The 19,009-nt window shown below is 42.3% G+C and overlaps 1 protein-coding gene across 1 annotated transcript in view; it reads right to left on the reverse strand.

The window, feature by feature from the left end:
- The window catches only part of LOC126109813 (F-box/LRR-repeat protein 17-like), an 89,665-nt gene that overhangs the window by 26,724 nt on the left and 43,932 nt on the right, over nt 1-19,009 (reverse strand). The window contains exons 6-7 of the mRNA XM_049914873.1: nt 12,268-12,453; nt 9,858-10,034 (exon numbers count right to left, since the gene is read on the reverse strand). Coding sequence (XP_049770830.1) covers nt 9,858-10,034; nt 12,268-12,453 — 363 coding nt within the window. The remainder of the gene's footprint in view (nt 1-9,857; nt 10,035-12,267; nt 12,454-19,009) is intronic.

Raw genomic sequence — 19,009 nt, forward strand, 5'->3', positions numbered from 1 at the left:
CGTTCATTCTGCTCCGCGTGTCGCTGCAGGTGCCAGGGTGAATCAAATATGAAGCAGAATTTTTTTTTACACATCTTTTCGCAAAGACGATGCGGCACTATCTCTGCACATTGTTGCTTTCATTTTCAGTGATTGTTCTCCACTGCTAGAACATTTCTTTAGTCAAAATCACGATGTCAGAGCAAGAGGTAAATCATCTGTTACACGAAGCCTTATAACTGAGTTTCTCACAACGTGGGATGTAAAACTGTCCGAAATTTTGAAATAAGGTATTTCAGTGTCTTTGTTGTTCGGAAGTACTGTGCAACGTTCCTTCGTACGAGCACGCGACTCCGAAGGAACAGGCACTGCGGTTACTACAGCCATTATGAAATATGTGAAATGTATTTGCAGTGCAGATAGGGGCAACCGTCACCTGTACAATGGTATCACAGAAATGAAAATTTGTGCTCGACTGGGACTCGAACCCGAATATCCCACTTATCGCGAGCTGTCACCTTACCGTTAGGCTATCCCAGCACACTCCACAGTCACACCCAAACTTTTGTATGTCGTCAACTGTGTGTCTACGACCTGGACACTCATATTTGTTACGTATATTCCTGTACAGGGAAACATCAGTTAGAGTCCCAGTCTGGAGCAAATTTTTACTGTTGTCATGCCACTATACAGCAGACAGTTTCCCACATTCCAAACTGAGAGTATATTTAGTGTATTTCATAACAGCTGTAGTCACCGGCGTACCTGTTTCTTCTGACGTGGGCACACGTTCGAGGGAACATCGCATCACACTTCTGATCAACACAGGCACTGCAATATTGTGTTAATTCACCAAAACCAGGTAAGTGACTTTCAATTAAAATGTCTCCACTCTATGAGAATACACATAATGAATATACAAGTACAGATAGTCAACACACCGTTGACAACATATGGAAGTTTTGGGCCGGCCACAGAGTGTGCTCGTGCAGCCTAAAGGTTAGGCAACCGCTTGTGATAAGTGGGAAATCGGGGTTCGTGTCCCGGTCCGGCAGGAATTTTCCATTATCGTCAATCAACTGTACAACTGACGCTTGTCCAGACAACTGCGAATACATTTCATGAAATTTTGAAACAGCTTGAGGCACAGTTCAGGGACAACACTCTGAGAAAGACTCAAGTGTACGCATGGCACAAACAGCCTTTACAAGGACAACACACAGTCGAGATTGCAGCTCACTGACACCAACTGGGGACCAGCACAAGTGAGGAGAATATTCACATCCTCAGTTAGCTTACTGAAGACAGTCACCAAATAACAGTCACTAAAATTGCTACTTAAGTTGGCGTAAGCTACGATCATTACTGACAAAGTGTTCGCAAGACGGGTGCCTCGTCTCTTCATCGCAGAGCGTAATCGTCATCTCGAAGTATGCAAATGGCTACAGACATGCTGCGAAACCAAAGGGGAACATTTTTTGCAACAGATTGTGACCTGTGATGAATCATGGGTGCACCATTGCAACCTGAAATTGTAAAAAAGCACACACAGAATGGCACAAAAAAAGGACAAATCCATAGAAGCCAAAAACTGCCTCTCACCACAGAAGATTCTCACAATAGTCTTTTTTTTTTAATTTAAAAGGAGTCCTCACTGATTTTCTCCAAAAATATTGTACTGTGAACAGTGCATACCATTGCCAACTTTTGGAGCAAACAAAACATGTCAGGAAAGACTTGCCTTTCCCATCCAGGATGTAATTGTGCATTGTGGGAAAACTCAGCTCGACACATTTGCCCAGTCGACAAAAAAATTCAGGAATTATTGTGGATCTCACTAGAACAGCCACCCTAAAGTCTGGACTTATTGCCCTACGATTTTCATTTGTTCAGACAGAGAACACAGATCGTACGACGATGGCGCTGTCTAACTGTGCGCACACGGTTGCTGTCACAGCCATGTTTGTTTTATGAAAGAGGATTGAGAAACTGCCTATCTACTGGGAAAAGTGTGTTTTCTATTCAGGAGACTATACAGAAAAAGTAAGTTCACGTGTAGGAATTTTCCTGTAGCATAAATAAAATAATAAAAAATAATTCCAGTTTACAAACTGTTCAAAAGAATTAGGGGAACACGTCTCAATGTCTGGTATGTTAAATCCATTTTGTTACAGGTGGCACTTGTGGTCTTATTGCACCGCTCGAGATCTTTGCTTTCAATGTAGCTGACGATTTAAACTGTTTACCCCACATAAGGTGTGTTACACATTACAGCGTCAGAAGGAAGCGAGTGCCAGTGTCCCAGAGTTTCCTAGTGAGATACGTGCACAGTAGTTGTCATTTTTTGATGTCTTATTCGATCCACCACATGCAGTACGATATCTTAAAGCAGGGCAAGTTGTAAGAGTGGTCTCTTAGATGCAGAAAGGATTGATTTTCGGTCGTACTGCTGCAGATGCTAATGCCTCTCCATGTGTCATCCACAGGTTTTGAACCTACTCCAGGGAGACAGGTCAGTACAAAGGTGAGTGGAGAAGGTTGCCGACACATTACAACCCCACACAAAGACCGATATCTGGTCACCTCTGCATTGTGCTGTCATACAGTACTGTACGATGATCTCAGAAAGTACATTGGAGCCACTGTGCCCGATCAGACAGTAATGAACAAGTTACGAGAAAGTGCCGTACGATCTAGAGTTCCTGTTCGAGTATCCCAACTGACACAACGTATCACAGCCGGCTTTCAGTTGTGCCATTCCCACGTCCACTGGCAAACTGTGTTATTCGCAGACAAATCCGTATACCGTCCGAACCGAGGTGACGGCCGCATCTGTGTGCGGAGACGCGTGGTGAGCGGTACCCGCCAAATGTTGCCCAGGACACCGAGTAATTTCCAGTGTTCTGTAATGTCACAGGGAGACTCCAGTGTCGACAGCCATACGAATCTCATCATCCTCGAGGGTCACCTGAGAGCCAGACAGTATCTCGAACACGTCCTGTCGGATCGTGTGACGGCTGCTGCACATGACGGTGGCTCCGAATTTCTTCTAATGCCAGGGCTCACGTGGTGAGTGTCAGCAGGAATGTTTTGCGAAGCCCGGACACTGAAGTAACAGACTGGCCAGCGTCGAGTCCATACTTAAATCCCACAGTGCGTATGTGGGACAGGCTTGACAGATGTGTTTGCGATTGTCTTGTCCTACCACAGAATTCCCGTGAACTCTCGTGGGCTCTGACTGAAGAATGGGAACGGATACCACAGGGTGATCTCCGTAGACTTATAAAAAGAACGTCGTGTAGGTGTCGGGCAGAGGGGACATAAAATGTCATCGAAGCTCTACAGTCCGACTAAGCAACCGAGACGATGGGACGAATGACTGTTTCCACTCTCTTCTCGACACCTGTCAGACATTTCAGCTCTTTTTGTGTAAACAATTCTACATCTACATATCTATATATATATATACTCCACTAGCCACCAAGTGGTGTGTGGCGGAGGCCACAATTCGCGCCAAAGTCATATTTCCCCACTCTGTTTCACTTGCGGATTGCACGAGGGAAAAAACGATTGTCTGAACGCCTCAGTACAAGCTCTAATTTCCCTTATCTTTGAACGGTGATCATTGCACGATTTGAAAGTTGGTGGTAATAATATATGCTCTACATCCTCAGCGAAGATCGGATTTCAGAATTTAGTGAGCAGCCCCTTCCGTTTAGCGTCTCGTCTGTCTGCAAGTGTGTCCCACTTGAAACTTTCTGTGAGATTTGTAATGCTCTCGTGATGGTTAATGTACCAGTCATGAATCTTGCTCCTCTTCTTTGGACCTTCTTAATCCCTCGAATCAGACCCAACTGGTAAGGGTCCCATACAGAAGAACAATACTCTAAGACTGGACGAACTAATGTATTGTAAGTAATTTCCTTTGTTGAAAGACTGCATTGCTTCAGGATTCTACCAATAAACAGCAATCTAGAGTTCACCTTGCCCGTTACTTGTGTAATCTGATCATTCCATTTGAGATCATTTCGAATAGTCACACCCAGATACTCGACGGATGTTACCGCTTCCAAAGACTGGGCATTTATTTTGTACTCCTACATTAATGGGGATTTTCTTCTTGTTATACGCAGTACGTTACACTTACTAATATTGAGAGATAACTGCCAGTCATTACACCACGCATTTATTTTCTGCAAGTCCTCATTGATTTGTTCACAACTTTCGTGTGACACTACTTTCCTGTAGACTACAGCTTCATCGACAAACAGTCTAATGCCGCTGTCAATACCATCAACCAGATCGTTTATGTAAATCGTAAAAAGCAGCGGACCTATTACACTGCCCTGGGGCACACCTGAAGTGTTTAGATTGAAGTCACCCCATTTATGACGACATACTGCTCTCTACCTGATAGAATTGAGGATGTAATGATGATTTGTTTGAACTTAATTTGTGAACGGTAAAGGTGTAATTTGGTAACATACCGAGTCCTCAATTATCTCTCAACAGATGCCCAGTTCACCCCCTCACATCTATCGTGTGCTACAGGCAGAAGTGGAGATCAATTAGTGATAGCAGTATAGCTACAATTTTTTGTTTTTAATTTTTTTCCCTAAAAATGAGTTTGGTGGGATGTTGTGGCTTCCATAAGATTTGTATCATCTTTCAGTGAGGAACAGTTTTGAGAATAAATATTGGCCAATGCATTAAATCATAACTGAAATTTGAGCTACTATCATGTAATTGTGCCTTTTAACTGTTAATTGCTGGTAAAAAGTGAACAAACTAAACTATACAGTTCCAGAGGTCTTTTCAAGTATCTAACATGTATGCCAGGGTCCAGTGGCTTTACACGAGTGCACGGACATCCCTAGCACTGCCCCCCCCCCCCTACCCAGGCCAAATTCCTACTCAAGTGTCAGCCCACTTTGTATTCCCCCTAAACTCCAACAGCATTGCAGAGGCTCTCCCATCGAATGAAACGGGGGATCCTGCCTCAAACACAGGCATAGGTTCTTTAATCAAATGAAAGTCTATGGTTCCAGAGACATTTTCAAGTTTTGAGCATCTACGATGCATATATTCGTACTGTAGTGACAAATGAAAATCTGTAACACCACCAGGATTCAAACCCAGGTCTCGTCACTAGTCAGATGTGCTAATCACTACACCATCCTGGGACAGTGGCTTTACACAACTGCATTGACATCCCTAGCTGTGCCTCCCTCCTCAATTAAAATTTGGAGTAAAAAGTAAAGATATGTATTTGAGTACAACACAAGTCTTTCATTTGAAAAATGCCTTCATCTCTTTCCACACAGCTATGTTTCATACTACAATTCAGAGTCCTCTAGCACCAGAGGTTTGCAAACAGCATTGTAGAAGCAGGAAAGTCAATCGAGTAATATGCGTAACATATAATACCTCAACCGATATTCAGAACGGAATAAAAAATTCAGAAACATTACTCATCAGAGAACCCTCGTAGGACACTTCGTGGAATCTGAAGTTTGTCGCATGCCGCCTTCACAGTGTTACGATTTTAATGGCCACTGGTATATTTCCATTTAATGTCATGACTTACCACTTCTCAATACGGCTTCAGTCCACCACATACACTCCCTTTGTCAGAAAGTTCCATGAGAGGATTTGTTATTTCTGAGTTTGCAATACTCAAAAGGAACAAACTTCCCTCTTTTTTTCCTTTTTACCTGGTACGTGTTCGTCTTTGTAATGACCTCAGCCGTGTTTCTGCGAAAACTGACAAGTTGGCAGAGCTGCGCTTAGCAACACACTGTTCGGGTTCTCGGTGCATTAGTTTCAATGACGCAACGGACGCCAATGCCAATTGTGAGCAAAGAATGAACACTAAGTTCTGTATTAAACTCGGGAAAACCCTTACTGAAACTCGCACAGTGATTAAGTGAGCACACGCAGGAGTGGCACTTTCGAGAAGTCACGTTTTTGAGTGGCACTGAAGGTTCTGCGAGGGCCTCTGCTCTCGCTACGAGACGACCTCAGAGCTGGTCGTCCATCTACAGCGCAGACCGATGCAAATGCGGAGTGTGTAAGGCAGTTATTGCGAGAAGACTGTCACGTAATTGTGTGTGCAACATAAGAAGAACTTAATTTGAATCGTGATGTGTGTCACGAGATTTTAGGCGAAGATTTAGGGAAGCGGAAACTCGATGCAAAACTCATCCCTCACGTACCGACAGACGATCGGAAAGAGGAAAGGCGAAGAATTTCTGCTAAACTACTGGAGAGAGCCAGACGTGATCCCAGATTTCTGTCAGAGATTATTGTCGGGAACAAAAGTCGGTGCTACCAGTACGACCCTCAAACGAAACGGCAAAGTGTCGAACGGTGGAGTCCCGGATCACCGGCCCCAAATGACGACCGTCGAGGACAGAGGTGCGTCGATCGCATTCTTTGATAGTAAATGGTCAGTTCACCATTAGTACGAACCTCCAGGGCAAACGGTGAAGCAAATTTCCTTACATCGAAGTCTCGAAATGTTGCGACGAGCAATTCGACGTCGCCGCCCCGATTTGTGCCATTCTCTGGACCGGTTCTTCTTACTGCACAACAATGCAGACACCGTACTGCTTTATCTGTTAACGAGTATCTGGCCAGACATTCTGTCATTGCATCCCATATCTGCCATATTTGGCCGACCTCACACCTTGCGATTTTCTCTCGTTTCTGCAAGTGAAAAGGCGACCGAAAGGAAAGCGGTATCGAGATATCGCAGACATCCGACGAGCAGTGATAAATGAGCTTACTAGCGTTGTAGTTAGAAATTTCCTTGTTTCCTTCCGAGACCTCTCCAGAAATGTTGGCAACTGTGTATAGACAGCCAAGAGGACTACTTTGATAGGAGCTAACATCACTACTTGGTAAGTGGAATTTTCTATTTTTTTAAAAATCTTTCCTCGAACTTTTCTGACAAAGCGAGTACGAGTGACTCAAATAATTGTCAACTGCCTCACAAGTTATAGTTTCATTACTCACAAGGAGAGGTCCCCAAGGGTGGGACTGACTTTCTGAAACCTCTTATATGTCTGTGTGAGTTAGCGTTCCAGGTATCACATCCTGCAGCCATTCACCCTGGGGGACCCTCATTTGTAAGTAACGAGTGGAAAAAAAAAAAAAAATAAATAAAATAAATAAATAAATAAATAAAAAAATTCTGAACTTCACATGATGATCTAAAGCCTTAAAAATAGTGCTAGTACACAGACTGATGCCTGAAGTACTTTCCGCACTCACACAAGCCTGTGGATCGAAATCTCATCATGTGCTTTGATACTTCTTATTTTTTTTAATTTTTATTGAAATGTTTTGCTCATTTGTTTATTAAAAATTAATTGTTTTAAAAGTTTTCTTTTTACTTATAATCCTTTGTCATAGCATTTTTATTTCTATATTAACTTTTGATTTGCTCTAATTTTTTCTTCCTTTCATTCTTCTTTCATTTGGAATCTTTGCCCATGTCATTTTAATATAATTATGTATTACCTTTGATATAATTTCTTCTGTCCTATCTTCCTATATTTTTGTTTATATTATTCCATTCATTATTTCTATTTCTCGTTTTGCTTGAACTTGGTTTCCTTTCAGTACCTTCTTTTATCTGCATTTTGCCCACAGCGCAACAAGAATGTGTGTTTTAAATATTTGTATTATGATTACCATCCAAAAAAATACACATCTTATAACGAAAAATATACTTCTGACACCATTGCACATCAATATAAATTAATTAATTAATTAACCGAACAAACACCATTGCACATCAATATAAATTAATTAATTAATTAACCGAACAATCAGTTTAATAAACAGCTGCAAAATACTAACGCGAATTCTTTACAGATGAATGGAAAAACTAGTAGAAGCCGACCTTGGAGAAGATCAGTTTGGATTCCGTAGAAATACTGGAACACATGAGTCAATACTGACCCTACGGCTTATCTTAGAAGCTAGATTAAGGAAAGGCAACCCTACATTTCTAGCATTTCTAGACTTAGAGAAAGCTTTTGACAATGTTGACTGGAATACTCTCTTTCAAATTCTGAAGGTGGCAGGGGTAAAATATAGGCTATTTACAATTTGTATAGAAACCAAATGGCAAAGAGTTGAGGGGCATGAAAGGGAAGCAGTGGTTGGGAGGGGAGTGAGACAGGGTTGTAGCCTCTCCCCGATGTTATTCAATCTGTATATTGAGCAAGCAGTGAAGGAAACAAAAGAAAAATCCGGCGTAGGTATTAAAATCCATGGAGAAGAAATAAAAACTTTGAGGTTTGCCGATGACATTGTAATTCTGTCAGACAGCAAAGGACTTGGAAGAGCAGTTGAATGGAACGGATAGTGTCTTGAAGAGAGGGTATAAGATGAACATCAACAAAAGCAAAACGAGGATAATGGAATGTAGTCAAATTAAGTCGGGTGATGTTGAGGGTATTAGATTAGGAAATGAGACACTTAAAGTACGTAGTGAAAGAGTTTTGCTATTTGGGGAACAAAATAACTGATGATGGTCGAAATAGAGAGGATATAAAATGTAGACTGGCAATGGCAAGAAAGCGTTTCTGAAGAAGAGAAATTTGTTAACATCAAGTATTGATTTAAGTGTCAGGAAGTAGTTTCTGAAAGTATTTGTATGGAGTGTAGCCATGTATGGAAGAGAAATGTGTACAATAAATAGTTTAGACAAGAAGAGAATAGAAGCTTTCGAAATGTGGTGCTACAGAAGAATGCTGAAGATTAGATGGGTAGATCACATAACTAATGAGGAGGTGTTGAATAGGATTGGGGAGAAGAGAAGTTTGTGGCACAACCTGACTAGAAGAAGGGATCGGTTGATAGGACATGTTCTGAGGCATCAAGGGATCACCAATTTAGTATTGGAGGGCAGTGTGGAGGGTAAAAATCGTAGAGGGAGACCAAGAGATGAATACACCAAGCAGATTCAGAATGATGTTTGCAGAAGGTACTGGGAGATGAAGAAGCTTGCACAGGATAGAATAGCATCGAGAGCTGCATCAAACCAGACAACAACAACAACAACAACAACAACAACAACGTCTCTTGGTTTTTACTAATAGATTGCCATTTTCAAATAATATAAAAATAATTCACATGCACATTCATTCCAAATGGAAAAAGAACAAAATTACATTTAAACTAGTTAACTGAATAAAACCATAATAAAAATAATTTTGATACAAATTTAAAAATAATAAGAAAATTATAGTACCTGAGAAGATTCGAACCTACAAACTTCTGCACATGAGGAATGTAGCTTAACCATTACACTATTCCACTGGCCTGTATAGTATTGCTATACTTAAGGCTGTAGACTCTAGAGTCGAGAGCACCACACAAAATTACTATTTTTTTTGTCTGTTACAATATTATGATAAGAAAAGTTGCCACTCACCATACAGCAGAAATGCAGAGTTGCAGATAGGCACAACAAAAAAGAGACAGTCACAAATAAAGCTTTCGGCCAGTAAGGCCTTCATCAAAAACAGATGACACACATGCACACGCACACAAATGTTGATACTGTAAGCGTGCGTGCGCAGGCTGTCGTGTGTGTGTGTGTGTGTGTGTGTGTGTGTGTGTGTGTGTGTGTGTGTGTGTGTGTGCGCGCGCATGTGTTTTTTTGATGAAGGCCTTACTGGCCGAAAGCTTTATTTGTGATGGTATTTTTTGTTGTGCCTATCTGCGACTCCACATCTCCGCTACATGGTGAGTAGCAACTTTCCTTTTCCTAATGCTGTTATGTTTCATCCTGGATTTTCCAGGAATGTCTCTTGTCAGTTACTCAGTCTCCACTACATTGTGAAGTCAACAACACTACTTACATTTCAAGATGTTTAAGGTGGTAGACCTGAGAGAAGGCTGCATCAGACAGTCGATCAGCTCCTCTGAGATTGAGTTCCCTTAAAACAGGGCACCCACGGCTGATGGCAATTACTGTGTTGTCGTCCATGCCGAATGCAAATTCTAGATCCAGCAGCCTCAATTTTGGTAGACCAGTCCTGCAAAACACAATCAATTACATAGTTTACGCTGTGGAAAATTATTTATCTTCATAACAGGAAAAATTAGAGACAGCAATATGATACAATCTGCTAACAATCTCATGCCATATCCTACCCAACAATTTTCATGACTTTGGCATTCTAAGTGGGTGCCTTCCGGAAGTAATTCTTGCGAAAGGAATTAGGTCACAATACCACTGTTTTTGTTTTTTGTTCTGTTTTGTTTTGGAAATACTGTATCTAGGTCACAGAACATGATGCACTATCCGAATATAAGATTTAATTTTGACCGGTTTTAAATACACTTGACTGATCACAAATTGTGAACACTAAAGATGTTGATATGATAGTTATACTGCGTGGAAAGAAAAGCAGCCTGATGATAAGGTCAGAGCAGGGTAGGTAATATTTAATCAAGCAGAATTTTCCAGACAGTTGCAGGTCAAAATGCACTTATGAACTTGCAGCATGCTGCAGGTGAAGAATAGGTCTGCAACTTGACTTATAATTGAAATACATGGTTGTAGCTTTGTCATAAGTTGAGAAGTATCTTTTTTTTATTTCTTGATGGTGACTAGTTTTAGATAAATGTATCCATTTTCAAACCATCCGTGCTGTAAGTGTGTTAAATACAGGTGGCAGCCCATGTACAGAAACTGCCCCTGCAGTAATAAAAGCAATATATGGCTGATTTAACAACAAATTACACCACATATGACTGTACTTGTACTGATATGTTACTCCAGAACGAACACTATCAAAGTACTGGATGGATGCCTGGGTTTTCTTACTCGGTCTCTAAAGTCGCCGGCCATTCAGTTCTCGATTACAGCTAATATGTTGCAGGAGGCAGTAGCAACTACTTGCCAACAGCTGGAAAATAATCAGCTGAAGGTACATGATATTCAAATCACTTTAATTATGTAGCTGGACGCCCCAAAAATTTTAATTCATTTCATTCTCAATAGACTACACGCTGAGGTGATGAAAGTAATGGCATAGTGATATGCACATATACAGGTATCGGTATTACTGCATACTCAAGGTATAAAAGGGCAGTGCATTTGTGTTCACACGATTTATGTGAAGAAGTTTCCAATGTGATTATGGCCGCACGATGAGAGATGAGTGTTAACGGACTTTGAATGTGGAATGGTAGTTGGAGACAGATGTAGGGGATATTCAATTTCAAAAATTGTTAGGGAATTCAGTATTTTGAGATCCACAGTGTCAAAAATGCCGAAATACCAAGTTGCAGACATTGCTTCACACCACGGACAATGCTGTGGCTGACTGAGACTGTAGAATTGTTAGTCCTCACACACAACCAAGAACACGTCAAATAACTGTAGAAATCGACACGAGACATACAACGAACATATCCGTCGAGTCAGTGCGGTGAAGTTTTTTATGTTAATAGGCTACAGCAGTAGACGACCGACGCGAGTACCTTCACTAACAGAATGACACAGCCTGCAGCGTCTCTCTGGGCTCGTGACCGTACGGGTCTGGGACCTAGACGATTAGGAAACCGTGGCCCAGTTAGGTGAGTTCTGATTTCAGTTGTGGGAGCTGACGGTAGACCCCACGGAGCCACATATCCGAGTGCAATCTGATAGTGGCTCCATAATGGCGTTAACTGTCCGGGTCATCCGGGCCAAAAGAACCGATCGTCGATTGGAAATGATTATTTTCAGTTACTTTGAGACCATTTGCAGCCATTCGTGGACTTTGTGTTCCAAAATAACGATTTCATGTCAACGGGCCACGACTGTTCGCAATTGGTCTGAAGAACACTTTGAACCGTTTGAGCAAATGGTGTGGTCAGCCACATCGTAAGACACGAATTCCATTGAAATTTAATGGGGTGTAATCGAGAGGTCAGTTTGTGCACATAACCCTGCACCGACAACACTCTCGCAATTGTTAATGGCTGTAGAGGCAGCAAGGGTCAGTATTTCTGCAGGGGGGCTTCCGACGACACGTCGAGTCCGTGCCACGTCGAGTTCCCGTACTAAGCCAGGCAAAAGTAGGTCGGACACAAAATTAAGAGGTATCCCACGACTTTCGTCACCTCAGTGTGTATTAATGATGCTGTAGGAGGCAACACCTACTACTTGCCACAGCGCAGCATTTCAACCACTTTAATTAGCTGGAAACTCCAGAAATTTTCCGTTCTCAGCAGACTATATATTCACGTAAAATAGTGTGCGTTCTACATGTAACTTACTTAAATGCCAGATGACCTACGCCAGGTGGTAGAGGCTCATTGATCTGCATCTTGAGTTCCCGCAAGTTCTTCAGGCTTCCCAGTGCAGTAAATGCCTCTCTCGCCTCGTCGCGGACTATGTCAAAATCGTAAAGTTGCAGCCGTTCCAAGCAGTTGGCACAGACTGTCAGCAGTGGCAGGACACATCTGGGTAACAACAGGAACGAGTCTTATGAAAATATTTCCCTCCTGCCACAGTCTAGAACTCAAAAATGTACCTCTTATTGTAACAATAAATTAAGAATAATTATGCTGTAATTACTGTAACATTGACATTACAAATATGAATAGTGTGTCATTTGCTACTGAAATATGGGATCGTAATTATTAAAATTTATTAACTTCTGTCAGAAGTACACCTGCCCTGAACAATTTTATTATATTATTATTTACTGTATCTGCCTGGTGCAAGTGGTAACACTACTACAAAGATATTATTGACAGAACTTCACATCTGTTACACTGACTGCCATTCTTACATATACCTCCATCAGCACATTATGAAATTAACTGCAAAGGATTTCATAGATAAAAATCACGGATCACAAAATGTATTACTGAACTAGCTGTACCTGCTCATGCTTTGCTGGTGCTGAGTCTACTTAAAAAAAAAAAAAATTAGTATGTACGGAAACTTTATGTACGTCCTAATCTTCTCTCCCCTGCTGCATCTGTCCATCTTTCCCTTCTCCTTTCTTTGTCCATCTCATCCTCTTTTTTCCCCCTCTCTGTTAATCACTCCCTCCTCCCCTTCTCAGTCCATCTCCTCCTCCCCATTTTCTGTGTCCATCCCCCCCCCCCCCCCCCACCCGTCCCATCTCTCTCTCTCTCTCTCTCTCTCTCTCTCTCTCTCTCTCTCTATCTATCTATCTATCTATCTCACTCACTCACTGACCTCAAGCCTTGCTGCTTCCTATTGCAAATTCTGATTCTGTAATAGTATTCTAATCCTAAACCAATAAGACATAAATATAACTTTCCTGTTAGCTAAAATCGTTTTATCGTATATCTCAAAATTACCAAGTAATTAATGAAGAACTTTTGTTGCTTAACAATTCTGAACAAACCAACATTTACTTTTCATAACATATATACCAGATGTCATTCCAGTAGGTATATAAGAACACTTGAGTCTTTTAAGAAATGAACATCTACGTTTGCACTTATACATAAAATGCAGATGTTCCTAATTGCAAATCGCTGAAAGTTTTTGACCGAATGCTTTGAAATTTTCACACAACGTTGCACTGGAATAGACATATGTTTTTATATGCTTAATTCTTTTAGTATATGTAATATATAACTTTCTGTAAACTTAACAATAGCAAAATGTTGTTACAACAAATCTCAAAAAGTTTTACATATACAATTTTCAAAGATACACTATTATGAAAAAATGAACATTTACATTTTTATTTATATAGATCACTGGAATTGTTCCCCCTTCAACAGTTGATTCAACCTACACTTTACATTAAGAAAAATCCCATATGCAACACCACATAATTAACTCCTTCATACTGAAGCGTCAGATACAATGCAAACACAGTCTGAGTAATTGAAATGAACATACGAGGATGGTTCAATAAGCCTGGTGAATTTGCACGAAAGAATGGAATATTTTTGTTAAGCCTTCACAGCTGGTAAACGCGAGTATTCCAAGGATTGCAGGCACAATTTCAACAATGTAAAGCATACAGTTGACGTTTGACAGCCATCTGAACTAGTAAGTTTGTCAACTCTATTCGCCCAATTGAGATCACCGCCAACGAAACCATTGACAAAATTCACAATATAATGCAAGACCACCGAATTAAAAAATGCACATGGTTGCCGAGACTCTAGGCATGGAGAATTGGTTATTAAGAGGGCATGTGCGAGGTGGGTGCTGTGACTGCTCCCAGTCTACAAAAAGCAAAATATTTCAACACGGTGTCAGGTGGCGTTTAATTGCAATCTGCAACACTTTTTGTGTCAATCTGTGACGAAACCTGGAACCACCATTACACAACCAAGTGAGAAAGACAATCAAAACAATGGATGAAGGCTTGTGAAAGTGCACTGAAGAAGGGATAGACCATTTTGTCAGTGGGAGAAGGCAGAAGCACAACGTTACCCTATTACACTCCATTGTCACATCGTCAAACTTGCGTAAGCGAAAAGAGAGAGAGAGAGAGAGAGAGAGAGAGACGTTAGCACGCAAATAAGTGGTCTTTCACTAGAAGAATGCACCGTCGCACACATAAGTGATAACAATGGCGAAACTGCACAAATTGTGCTTTCAACTGGTTCTTCATCCGCCCTATGCACCAGATGTAGCCCCTTGTGACTTCCTCCTGTTCCCTAACTTGTAACTTCTGTTTGCTGGGAAGAAAATTTCCAGCAAATGAGGAAGTGATTGTTGCAGTCAAAGAGTATTTTGCGGAGTCTGACAGGACCTGCTTTACTGACAGAAGGAAAAAGCTGGGGGATAGCTGGACAAAGTGTATAACCCTCAAAGGAGCTTATGTCGAGGAGTAAGGCAAGTTGTTTATGAAACAAACATTTTTTTCCTTACTTATCAATCCAATCTTGTATTTGAGACAGTGAAATTTTATTCTGTTTATAGCAAAACTGTGCCAAAGCTTCACTACTGATCATTAAAATTGCTACACCAAGAAGAAATGCAGATGATAAACGGGTATTCATTGGACAAATATATTATACTAGAACTGACATGTGATTACATTTTCACACAATTTGGGTGCATAGATCCTGAGAAATCAGTACCCAGGACAACCACCTCTGGCCGTAATAACAGCCTTGATACACCTGGGCACTGTGTCGAACAGAGCTTGGATGACGTGTACAGATACAGCTGCCCACGCAGCTTCAACACGATACCAAAGTTCAACAAGAGTAGTGACTGGCGTACTGTGACGAGCCAGTTGCTTGGCCACCATTGACCAGACGTTTTCAATTGGTGAGAGATCTCGAGAATGTGCTGGCAGTCGAACATTTTCTGTATCCAGAAAGGCCTGTACAGGACCTGCAACATGCGGTTGTGCATTCCCCTGCTGAAATGTAGGGTTTCGCAGGGATCGAATGAAGAGTAGAGCCACGGGTCGTAACACATCTGAAATGTAACTGTTCAAAGTGCCGTCAGTGCGAACAAGAGGTGACAGACATGTAACAATGGCGGCCCATACCATCACGCCAGGTGATATGCCAGTATGGCGATGACGAATACAAGCTTCCAATATGCATTCACTGCGAAGTAGCCAAACACGGATGTGACCATCATGATGCTGTAAACAGAACCTGGATTCATCCGAAAAAATGACATTTTGCCATTCGTGCACCCAGGTTTGTCGTCGAGTACACCACTGCAGGCGCTCCTGTCTGTGATGGAGCGTCATGGGTAACCGCAGCCACAGTCTTCGAGCTGATAGTCCATGCTGCTGCAAACATCATCTAACTGTTCGTGCAGATGGTTGTCGTCTTGCAAATGTCCCCATCTGTTGACTCAGGGATCGAGACATGGCTGCACAATCCGTTACAGCCATGCGGATAAGATGCCTGTTATCTTGACTGCTAGTGATATGAGGCCATTGGGATCCAGCACGGCATTGCACATTACCCTCCTGAACCCACCGATTCCATATTCTGCTAACAGTCATTGGATCTCGACCAACGAGAGCAGCAATGTCGTGATACAATAAACCGCAATCGCGATAGGCTACAATCCGACCTTCATCAAAGTCGGAAACGTGATGGTACGCATTTCTCCTCCTTACATGAGGCATCACAACAACATTTCACCAGGCAACGCCGGTCAACTGCTGTTTGTGTATGAGAAATCGGATGGAAACTTTCCTCATGTCAGCATTCCACAGGCGCCAACCTTGAGTGAATGCTCTGAAAAGCTAATCATTTGCATATCACAGCATCTTCTTCCTGTTGGTTAAATTTCGCGTCTGTAGCACATCATCTTGGTGTTGTAGCAATTTTAATGGTGAGTAGTGTACCATTATTCTCCAGTAAGCAGGGGAAGGGCGGGGGGGGGGGCGCGAAGAGCAGTTAAAACCCCGGATTTGGGGTTGTGCTCGCTCCACAATAAGTGACTCCAGCAAACGCTGCACACAGATCCCGAACGGTCTTGTTGCTCGTGGACAACTGGAGAAAAGGCATTCCAGAGATAAACGAGCAACAGTACAGTATGTCGTTCAATTTGGAGCAGTGAGGAACTTGGGTCCCTGATACAGTGCGAGGAGCTGCCGCCACATGGTGAGTTGTGGTTCCCCAGGCTCGACACAGAGACTGCGTACTCTGGAGATCTGTGGCCAGCTTAGTCCCCTTACAGTGGACAGCATCAACAACCTTCAGGTAAAAAGACTTCACAATCTGTACGCCACGTACACACAGTTCAGTCCCAGTCGCACAAAAACCCTGTAAAACTGGCAGAGACATGCGTTATCCACTCCCCGAGACCTGTGGCTTATGTACTTTAAGATGTTTGGTACCTTCTGATCCTGGCTTTTGCAATTGCGTCCCTCATATGTTAGTGAGGTAGATGCAGCAAGAATGACACACACACACACACACACACACACACACACACTCTCTTACCATAATCACAGAGGTTACATTATATAAGCTTTGTACAACTTTGCATTAAGCCAAATTTTTGGAGACTGCAATTGCAACTGATCATTGTGACTGGGCACCAGAGTCATAAATACAACACGCTGACACAGTGTAGGGGCATAGTGCAGTGGTTAGTATACAAATTCCTATACGTAATCAGAAGTCTGATTATTATTTTTACTCAAGTAACTGATTTAAATGTAATTTTTTACTTCATAATTCCTCGGCACATCATTTTCATCATTATCATTGAATTTTTTTATTTCCTCTTACTTTTCAATCTATCATTTTTTTTCGTCTGGAATTTGGCTGCATCACCACCGAGTGCCGACAAGGACCACTCGTCGGTCAGTAATGCTACAGCTCTTTTTGCCAGTGTGAGGATAGCTTCGAGTAACCAAGCACAGAGAAATTACAGTTTGCTTTTAGTGCTGAAACTGAATTTTTTCCATTGTGAGTTTGCCCGTAGTGGTTAGCTTTAATCGCCGTGAATGAAACGACTGTGATTTTATTTCTGCCACAGGTTTGTGACTGTCGTTTTCTCAGATAAATTGCATATCACGAAGTTGTAGTTAGCTTGAGACACAAGTTTAACTTCAATGTTACAAAACACATCTCCTGCCACTATTCAGTCACATATAACTTAAAATCGGCCAGTGACAGAGCACTTCGCATTTCTGACATACCTCATAGCGGCCACTTACAACACCGCTCCATGTTAGACATTAACTTTTTTGAAGTGACCATATCTGTGTGTCATCTATAGTAGAGTGGTTTCCAGCACCCAACGTGGCAACACAGTAGTGGCAAGTGACAGACGTCAAGTCAATAGCAAATGAATTTAAAGATTTGTCACTTTAATAGCAACCACACCTAAATCCAAATCGTGCTCACTTATTTAACACTGTCCTCTCCTCTTCCTGAACTTGCCTTTGACAGAGACACTGTCATCAGTTCGTAGCAGCTTTCACATAATAGCTTTGTAAAATCAAATGGATAATCCCTGCTGGGAAAACAACACACTTTTCAAGAGGCACTATTGCAGAAATTTACAGATCCAGAATTTGAGACCGACTGCTGATCGACTCTACTGCTGCCAACGTACATTACGCTTACGGACCACAACGAAAAGAGAAATTAGGACTCACATGGAGGCTTATAGACAATTGTTTTTCTCGCTCTATTTGCGAATGGGACAGGAAAGGAAATGACCAGTAGTGGTACAGAAAACCCTCCACCATGCACCTTATGGTGGTTGGTGGAGTATGGATGTAGATGTAGATTTCTTCATCTGTGAATAACTTGGATGGTGATCACATCATGTAAACGCTCACATGAGGTCATTTCACAGACATACTATATAACACGCACGCACGCGCACACGCACGTGCACACACTCTCACTCACTCACTCTCTCTGAGGACGCATAAGTCATGGGTATCTGCTAATATTGTGTCAGGCCTCCTTTTGCCCAGCACAGTGCAGCAGCTTGACGTGGCGTGTACTCAACAAGTCTTTGGAAGTCTGCTACACAAATATTGAGCAATGCTGCCTCTATAGCCTTCCATAACTGTGAAACTGTTGCCAGTACAGAATTTTGTGCACAAACTGATCTGTCTACTCTATCTATTGCTAGCACCTTAATCCCGCAGTGTGCACAGGGTCTGCACAGATATGATAGGATTTGGCACGCTTAGTTTGAAGAGGTGGTCAGATGCCTTTCCTGCTGCCCCCCCCCCCCCCTGCTGCCCACCCCCCTGCTGCCCCCCCCCCCCTGCTGCCCCCCCCCCTGCTGCCCCCCCCCCCGGGACGGAATCTGTGTGCCCCAGCTGTCTGCGTCTAGTGTAAATCGGGAATTAGTGCAAACGTGTGTACGGTGTGTGAATCGTGTAACTGAGGCGGGATGTAGGAACCGGCCTGGTATTCACCTAGTGGGATGTGGAAAACCGCCTAAAAGCCACAACCGGGCTGGCCTCGTCATTTATCTGCCGGGCGGATTCGATCCGGGGCTGGTGAGCCTACCCGTGTCCGGGAAGCAGTGCCTTAGCGCTCTCGGCTAACTTGGCAGGTGAACTTA

This window comes from Schistocerca cancellata, chromosome 12 (assembly GCF_023864275.1).
Source record: "Schistocerca cancellata isolate TAMUIC-IGC-003103 chromosome 12, iqSchCanc2.1, whole genome shotgun sequence".
NCBI classification, from domain to species: Eukaryota; Metazoa; Arthropoda; class Insecta; order Orthoptera; family Acrididae; genus Schistocerca; species Schistocerca cancellata.